Genomic DNA, 8,401 nt, shown 5'->3' with positions numbered 1-8,401 from the left:
CTCTGTCTGGAGTGCCTGTACCTGCCTTGTCTGTTTACATGTCTGTTTCCCTATTAGAGTGTGAGTTCATGTTTCTGCATCTAACACCTCATACACGATGTGTGAGGCCCTGCAACTCTGATCCCTGCTGGCTTCTTTACCTCGTCCTGCTTTGTCCTTTCTCCAATCACACAACCTATCTTACCTTCCCGACTCAGTCAGATTTCCTCTCCCATGATGCTTTCAAAGAACTATGGATCTTCCCTTCACAGCACTGAATCCCATGGCAATTTTACATCCATGTCAGTGACTGTGCAGTGAATGTGAGTGTCTCCCACTAGGACATGAGCTCCATAGAAATAAGGGGTTAGGTCTAGTACTCAATGCAATTTTTTTTTTTAAGACATGAAGCCGGGTGTGGTGGCTCATGCCTGTAATCCCAGCACTTTGGGAGGTTGAGATGAGCAGATCATGAAGTCAGGAGTTCAAGACCAGCTTGGCCAATATGATGAAAACCTATCTCTACTAAAAATACAAAAATTCGCCAGGCATGGTGGCACGTGCCTATAATCCCAGCTACTCAGCAGGCTGAGGCAGGAGAATAATTTGGACCCAGGAGGTGGAGGTTGCAATGAGCCAAGAACGAGCCATTGTACTACACACTGGGTGACAGAGTGAGACTCCCTCTCAAAAAAAAAAAAAAAGAGAGAGAGAAATGAGGTCAAGCTGGTTTCAAACTCCTGACGTCAAGTGACCCTCCTGCCTCAGCCTCCCATAGTGGAATTACAAGCATGAGCCACCATGCCTGGGCCTAAATTTGTTAAGTGAATAAGAGCACACAATTCTTACAGACATTAGGGGCTACATGATGTAGGAGACAGAACTCAGCTTTAAGAGCCAAACAGGCCTGGTTTCAGTCTCACCTCTGCCACATATTATGTGACTTTGGAAAAGTTGCCAGATCTCACCTAAGGTGGATTCTTCATCTGTAAACAAAACATAATACCCACTTTGTAGGCATATACATGAGCAGAGCTTAGTAGAATCTCAAAAAACAGTAGCAATTACCCTAGCTCTCCCAGGATGGCTGCTGAATAAATATCTAATTCAATGTAACTTCTTGTTTTCAAAGGTGCTTTATGATTATGAAATGTATTTTTGTCATTCTGAAGTTATTTTGGATGTGGAGTCTCACATTTTAAAAATCCGTTGGTTTATTCCTACTTTGCAGATGGGAAAACTGAGGTTCAAAGAAGCAAAGTGACTGTTCCAAGGCTGTACAGTTAGTGACAGAATTACAAATCTGGTCCACATGAATGACCAAGCTAATTTATTTATTTATTTGGAGGTCTCACTGTGTTGCCTAGGCTGAAGCTCAGTGGCACGATGGCAGCTCACTGTAGACTCAACCTCCTGGGCTCAAGCGATTCTCCCACCTCAGCCTCCCACGTAGCTGGAACTACAGGCATGCGTCACCATGCCAAGCTAATGTTTTAAAATTTTTGTAGAGACGGGGGTCTCACTTTGATGCCCTGGTCTCAAACTTCTGGCTGTAAGCAATTCTCCTGCCTTGGCCTCCCAAAGTGCTGGGATTAAAGGCATGAGCCATTGCATCTTGCCCAAGCTAATTTTTTTTTTTTTTTTTTGAGACAGAGTTTCACTCTTGTTGCCCAGGCTGAAGTGCAATGGCACCATCTAGGCTCACTGCAACCTCCGCCTCTCCGGTTCAAGTGATTCTCCTACCTCAGCCTCCCTAGTAGCTGGGATTACAGGCATGTGCCACCACACCCAGCTAATTTTGTATTTTTAGGAGAGGCAAGGTTTCTCCATGTTGGTCAGGCTGGTCTCGAACTCCCGAACTCAGGTGATCTGCCCGCCTCAGCTTCCCAAAGTGCTGGATTACAGGCTTGAGCCACTGCTCCTGGCCTACTATAAATTCTTGAAGGGCAGATGCTGTCATCTTTTTCCACATTCTCCATAGCACCTATTGTGATGGTTTGAAATCAGAATAAAAGTGTGTTGAAGGATGAAAAGTTGCCTGAGTGAATGGAAGAATGTCTTCTATTTCCTGTTTCCAGCTCCAGCTCCCCGTCCCACCTTGGGGTGGCTGGATAGGGGATAACAGTCACTCAGGCCTGGCCCTAGGGCAGGAAAACGGGTTTGTCATGGAAGGAAATTGAAGATGCTTCATTTACATTGGAGATTTGCTTTCTATTTCCTATCAGACTTCGAGCTTCCTAAGTGGGGTATAGGAGCCTGTCTTTCATTTGTGTTTCCACTGCTTAGCTTCCAGGGTTGGTACCAGCTCTAAAGATGCTTTGACATGGAGTAGACAGGAGATCTGAGGACCAAAAGCTCAGGCTCAGATGGAGCAGAGAGAGGACAATGTTCCCATCCTTAGACTGCTCTGGGGGAAAATGGGCTTGCTGGTGAAATAGAGATGGGTGGGCTGGAAATGGAATGCACAGAAGAGAGGCATATGCCGCCCGCCCCACTCACACCCCAATTTTGAAGGAAAACTTTCATTCTAGTGTAGGGAATAGGCAACTTTCCCAGGATGTAATGAGGAACATTTTCAAGTTGTAAGGAACTGGAACATCTTTATTCATTTCATTCAATCCGGAAAAAAAAAATTTTTTTTTTGAATCCTGTCAAACCTGGATCCCTGTATCCATCTACTTAGAACATTATTTCCTTCTCCCTACTCCTTCTTTTTGTTATTTTCTTCTGCTGCTGTAGTTTAAAACACTTCTTTTCTATATTGGAGCAAGAAACGGTTCACCAGACTGTGAGGATTTGGTCCACACTGTGAAGCAAAGGGGCTTTCTAAACTCAATTCTCTTTTTTTTAAGTGCGCCTCCCCTCCCCCCGGCCCCCCGTCACGACACCCCTCGGGAGAGACCACAGAAAATAATTGATCCATCATCCAGCACCAGGCCCAGGAGATTTACATGCAAACTCCTCCTCGACCCCCTCCCCCTTCTCAAATTTAAAATCCTGGAAGGAAAAAAAAATTCTAAAAGTAGTAGGAACCCTGCTGGCCGCCCCTCACCCCTTACCAGGTGAGAGGTGGCGGGGCGGATAACTCACCACAACCCCCCGGCGTCACACACGCCGCCCCTCTCGGGTGTGGAACCACTTCAGATTTGGGTAAAACTCCCCTCTCGCCCTGCTAGACAAGTGGAGACGGGATCTGGAAGCTTTTAGGGGGCGGAGGTAGACGTTCGGGGGCAGAAGGAAGATTCCCCCAAACGTTTGTCAGGTCTAAGGGAGTCGTCTCTTCACTCAAACTTGCCCGTCACCCCTTGTCCCGCCCCCCACCATTAACTTTCGATTAAGACCTCCTCCTTACGGCAACTAAACTTTAGTTTGCACAATTAAGATTTGCCGGGGAAGAAGCGGGAGGAAGAAGCCGCAGCTCCGGGCCATTCTCCTTCCCCTCGCTCCCTCCAAGCCCCCCGCCCCAACTCTCCAGCTCCGGGCCTCAGAGTTCCCGAGTTTTCTCACTTTGAGGTGCCACTGAACACAAAGAACCATAATGGGCTCCTTTGTGCTAGCTACGGGGCAATTACGCCTCAGAGTCCAGGTCCCTTTAAGAGCCTCTTAAAGAGACAAGTTCCCATTTTTCAGAGGGTTATTTAAGGGTGTGTGTCTGGGAGGGCGAGGAGGGGTCTACGTGTAAAGTGAAGTGAAACTTTCGCCTGGGCTCCAGAAAGGGCGGACCAGAAAAAGTCTTTGTAAATTGATAGGTTTTTTATTAAGTCTCTCTGTTTTAATTTTTAGATTTGAGATTTTTCACTAGATTTGACAAATTGGACTAGGAATAGCTGGGGTTCGAGGATCGGGGGCGGGGGCAAGGATTTAAAAAGTCCCCACCTGGCAGAGCACCTCGGTCCCGGGAAGAGGAGTAAGCCAGGGTTGAGTTGCCTGAGTCCACCGCGGCTCTGGGGAACGTGTGTTCCCCGGTCTCGCCGGGTCGACTCTGGAGAATCTCGGGCTGGGCAAACAGCCCTTAGTATAATAATAGCTTGTCTCTTTAAAAAGCAAAAGGGTGCGGGGTGCGAGGGGGGGAAGTTTTGTTGGCATCTGGTTTCTGATCTCATTATGTTGTGGTCGACCAATCCAGCCCTCGGGCCTGGTCCTCGGGTTTAAATCTGATTGGCCGACAGCACATTTTGGGATGGTGCTTAGAGCTCGACGGGGCGGTTTCAAGGATCCCTTTTTTGGGGGGCTGAGGAGAGGGCGGGGCCGCCAGCGGGGGCCCCCTTGAAACCGACTAATTGGGATCCGAGAGGCCGAGGTGAGGGCTGGAGGAGGCACAAAGAAGTCGCTGGGTGCTGAAGGGAGGGGAGAGGGGGAGCTGAGAGGCGAGAGGAGGAGGAAGAGGAGAGAGGGCAGCGGCGCGCTGTGTCTCGGGCGGCTCAGTCCGACCGTGGCGAGCAAGCGGGCAGGCGCGCCGCCCCCTCCCCCGCCCGGCCTCCCCAACTCTGCGGCCGTGAGCAAAGTTTGCAAAGAGGCGCGGGAGGCGGCGGCCGCCCCAAGGAGGCGGCGGGGAAGGAGCGCAGTCTCCGGGTTGGGGGCGGGGGCGGGGGGAGCCAAGGAGCTGGGTGGGGGGCGGCGGCCAGCATGCGGCCCCGCAGCGCCCTGCCCCGCCTGCTGCTGCCGCTGCTTCTGCTGCCCGCCGCCGGGCCGGCCCAGTTCCACGGGGAGAAGGGCATCTCCATCCCGGACCACGGCTTCTGCCAGCCCATCTCCATCCCGCTGTGCACGGACATCGCCTACAACCAGACCATCATGCCCAACCTTCTGGGTCACACGAACCAGGAGGACGCAGGCCTGGAGGTGCACCAGTTCTATCCACTGGTGAAGGTGCAGTGCTCGCCCGAACTGCGCTTCTTCCTGTGCTCCATGTACGCACCCGTGTGCACCGTGCTGGAACAGGCCATCCCGCCGTGCCGCTCTATCTGCGAGCGCGCGCGCCAGGGCTGTGAAGCGCTCATGAACAAGTTCGGTTTTCAGTGGCCGGATCGCCTGCGCTGCGAACACTTCCCGCGCCACGGCGCGGAGCAGATCTGCGTGGGCCAGAACCACTCCGAGGACGGAGCGCCCGCGCTGCTCACTACCGCGCCGCCGCCGGGTCTGCAGCCCGGCGCCGGGGGCACCCCGGGCGGCCCAGGCGGCGGCGGCGCGCCCCCGCGCTACGCCACGCTGGAGCACCCGTTCCACTGCCCGCGCGTCCTCAAGGTGCCATCCTATCTCAGCTACAAGTTTCTGGGCGAGCGTGACTGTGCCGCGCCCTGCGAACCCGCGCGGCCCGATGGTTCCATGTTCTTCTCGCAGGAGGAGACGCGTTTCGCGCGCCTCTGGATCCTCACCTGGTCGGTGCTGTGCTGCGCTTCCACCTTCTTCACTGTCACCACGTACCTGGTAGACATGCAGCGCTTCCGCTACCCCGAGCGGCCAATCATTTTTCTGTCGGGCTGCTACACCATGGTGTCGGTGGCCTACATCGCGGGCTTCGTGCTCCAGGAGCGCGTGGTGTGCAACGAGCGCTTCTCCGAGGACGGTTACCGCACGGTGGTGCAGGGCACCAAAAAGGAGGGCTGCACTATCCTCTTCATGATGCTCTACTTCTTCAGCATGGCCAGCTCCATCTGGTGGGTCATCCTGTCGCTAACCTGGTTCCTGGCAGCCGGCATGAAGTGGGGCCACGAGGCCATCGAGGCCAACTCTCAGTACTTCCACCTGGCCGCCTGGGCCGTGCCGGCAGTCAAGACTATCACCATCCTGGCCATGGGCCAGATCGACGGCGACCTGCTGAGCGGCGTGTGCTTTGTGGGCCTCAATAGCCTGGACCCGCTGCGGGGCTTCGTGCTGGCGCCGCTCTTCGTGTACCTGTTCATCGGCACGTCGTTCCTCCTGGCCGGCTTCGTGTCGCTCTTCCGCATCCGCACCATCATGAAGCACGACGGCACCAAGACCGAGAAGCTGGAGCGGCTCATGGTGCGCATTGGCGTCTTCTCGGTGCTCTACACGGTGCCCGCCACCATCGTCATCGCCTGCTACTTCTACGAGCAGGCCTTCCGCGAGCACTGGGAGCGCTCGTGGGTGAGCCAGCACTGCAAGAGCCTGGCCATCCCGTGCCCAGCGCACTACACGCCGCGCATGTCGCCCGACTTCACGGTCTACATGATCAAATACCTCATGACGCTCATCGTGGGCATCACATCGGGCTTCTGGATTTGGTCGGGTAAGACGCTGCACTCGTGGAGGAAGTTCTACACTCGCCTCACCAACAGTCGGCACGGCGAGACCACCGTGTGAGGGGCGATCCCAGGCCCAGGCTGGACCCGCGCGGCGCTATCCTCCGCCCGGGGTGGGGCCCCTACGGACTCCGTATTTTATTTTTTTAAATAAAGAACGATCGAAACCATTTCACTTTTAGGTTGATTTTTAAAAGAGAACTCTCTGCCCAACACCCCCACAAGGTTTGTAATTAAAACTGTAAATAGTCTTTGTAAATTTAATTATATATATTTTCTATTTAAAAGAAAAAAAAAAAAAAAAACACCAGCGGTGTGGGCGCCAGGGCTGAAGAATGAGGTGTGTGTGTGTGTGTGTGTGTGTGTGTGTGTGTGTCTAAGGGGGGGCGTAGTTGGGGGAAGGGTTCACTTTCTTGAGAGCCCTTCAAAACCCGCCCCTACTTTGGAGTTTTTTGGTGATATGGCAGGGCTGGGCCTGCTGGGAGAGGCACCCAGCCTGCGCTGTTTTTGTTGGCTTTGAGTTGTTGGAAGTTCGTTCCATTCAACTAATATAAAAGCCAAATTTGTGAGGCTCGTCACTGACGCTGGGCCTGTGGAAGCTGTTGGGTATTTTTGAGCAGGCCTTGGATTCGTTTTGTTTCCTTCCCCATTTTCTGTCCCTCCTCATTTGTCCTATTTTCTTCACTCCCTCTTTGGAAAAGTCCCAACTGAGATGAAGATGTGGCAAAAAAAAAAAACCGAGGTGGGGGGTGCCAGTGGGGAGAGAGCGGAGATGGGGTGGGAATGGCCTCGGCCCCCTGGCCCACTCCCCCGCAGGCTGGAAGATCTTTCCCCTCTCTGGTTTCTCTTCGTTTCAGTTCGTTGCACCAAATGCTTCCAGTGGCCCGAAAATGCTTTGTGAAGTGTGGTTTGAAACAGCCCGGCACCAACACACACCACCAGGAGTACTGATCCTGCCTCCCTGCACGTCCAGGGAAGCATTCGCCTTTGAGCATTTGTTTGCAAATTTGGGGGCTCTGAGATCTCCTGGCATCTCTCCCCTTCTTTTCCTGCGGTCTGTTCACACCCCAGCCAAAAATTTCCAGCGTTCAGGTTAGCAGTTTCTGGATTGGTTTGTGTGGGTTTTTGTTGTTGTTTGGGGCTTATTTTTTTTTCAAAAAGCAATAAAGAGGGGTGGGTTGGAGGGAGGGGACTGATGGGCTGATGGGCTTTTTAGTTTTTCTTTGACGGAGAGACTGGTTTCTTTAAAACTTGTTCAGAAAAAAATGAAAAAAAAAAAAAGGTGGTGTCGTTGGTTTAGAAGAAGGCTCTGGACAGGCTCTTTGTGGCTGTGGGGGCGGGTTGAGTGTTTACATGACATTCTATATCACAAGATTGATAGAATGTTTATAGCAGATGTTTCTTATCTTCCCCCCTACCCCCCACAAATAAAAGTCAAGACTTTTCTTAAGTTAGCTGCCTGAGAAGTGATGTCTAAAAGTACCCTGGCTGGTGTGAGAACTCCGGTTTCCAATACACATTATTTCCCTCAACTATTTGGAATATTTTAGAATTTTAATTCCAAAGGATTGGTTTGAATACAAGTATACAAGTATGCCACATAACTCAGTTTTGACCATCTCCCGTTTCTTAGCAGTGTAAATTAAAAGCTAATAATCATAATAATAAAATGCATTTAATTATCTTTGAGAGATCTATCCCTTTAATTGTATTTAACAGGGTTGTAACATTTTATTAGTTTAACCAAACCACACCTCCTCCTCCCCTGTCCCCCTTACCTACTTGGTTGGAGGTGGGGCAGAGAAGAGTGCTCCCAGCCCTGGACCTTCCTTTCTTAGCTAAATGGTGATGGGGTAAATGGCGCCTTACCACCCTTTGTTGGCTGTCTTCGGGACAAGGGAGAAAGTAAGTTAGAACCCCTACTTCCAAGTGTTTGCATGTGTTAGTTTATGTTGGGGGAGGGGAACTGGAAATGTCTGGTGGTAATTGAAGTCATGTGGGGCTTTGTTTGGAACTGTATGAAGCCTGTGGATTTCAGCAGCGCCCCCTCCCAAAAATATATAATTTCCCCCCCAAATCATCTGTGTCAGTGGCTAGTTAAAACTAGCTTTTTATCAAATGATAATGAGTGTGAGATCTAAACCTGAGGTTTCCTCAAC

General features: G+C 51.6%; 1 protein-coding gene and 1 long non-coding RNA gene across 2 annotated transcripts; one reads left to right on the top strand and one right to left on the bottom strand.

Moving 5' to 3' along the window:
* Positions 1 to 2,562: 2,562 nt before the first annotated feature.
* On the bottom strand, positions 2,563 to 3,580 carry LOC116543962. Its single transcript, XR_004265765.1, has 2 exons — positions 3,487 to 3,580; positions 2,563 to 2,976 (listed from the first exon to the last, which is right to left on the bottom strand). It is a non-coding gene; the product is annotated as an uncharacterized LOC116543962 (long non-coding RNA).
* A 756-nt stretch (positions 3,581 to 4,336) lies between these two features.
* Positions 4,337 to 7,928, top strand: FZD2 (frizzled class receptor 2). The gene has a single exon (XM_032270009.1). The coding sequence runs from the start codon at positions 4,606 to 4,608 to the stop codon at positions 6,301 to 6,303; it is 1,698 nt and encodes a 565-aa protein (XP_032125900.1). The 5' UTR covers positions 4,337 to 4,605; the 3' UTR covers positions 6,304 to 7,928.
* The last annotated feature ends 473 nt before the right edge of the window (positions 7,929 to 8,401 follow it).

Source organism: Sapajus apella, unplaced genomic scaffold (assembly GCF_009761245.1).
Source record: "Sapajus apella isolate SASKATOON/1434 unplaced genomic scaffold, GSC_monkey_1.0 scaffold201, whole genome shotgun sequence".
NCBI classification, from domain to species: Eukaryota; Metazoa; Chordata; class Mammalia; order Primates; family Cebidae; genus Sapajus; species Sapajus apella.
The sequence above is the reverse complement of the archived record's forward strand: the minus strand, read 5'-3'. Positions and strand labels throughout refer to the sequence as shown.

Coding starts and splice junctions, on each gene's coding strand:
- FZD2 (XM_032270009.1), top strand. CDS start 4,606: ATGCGGCCCCGCAGCGCCCTGCCCCGCCTGCTGCTGCCGCTGCTTCTG.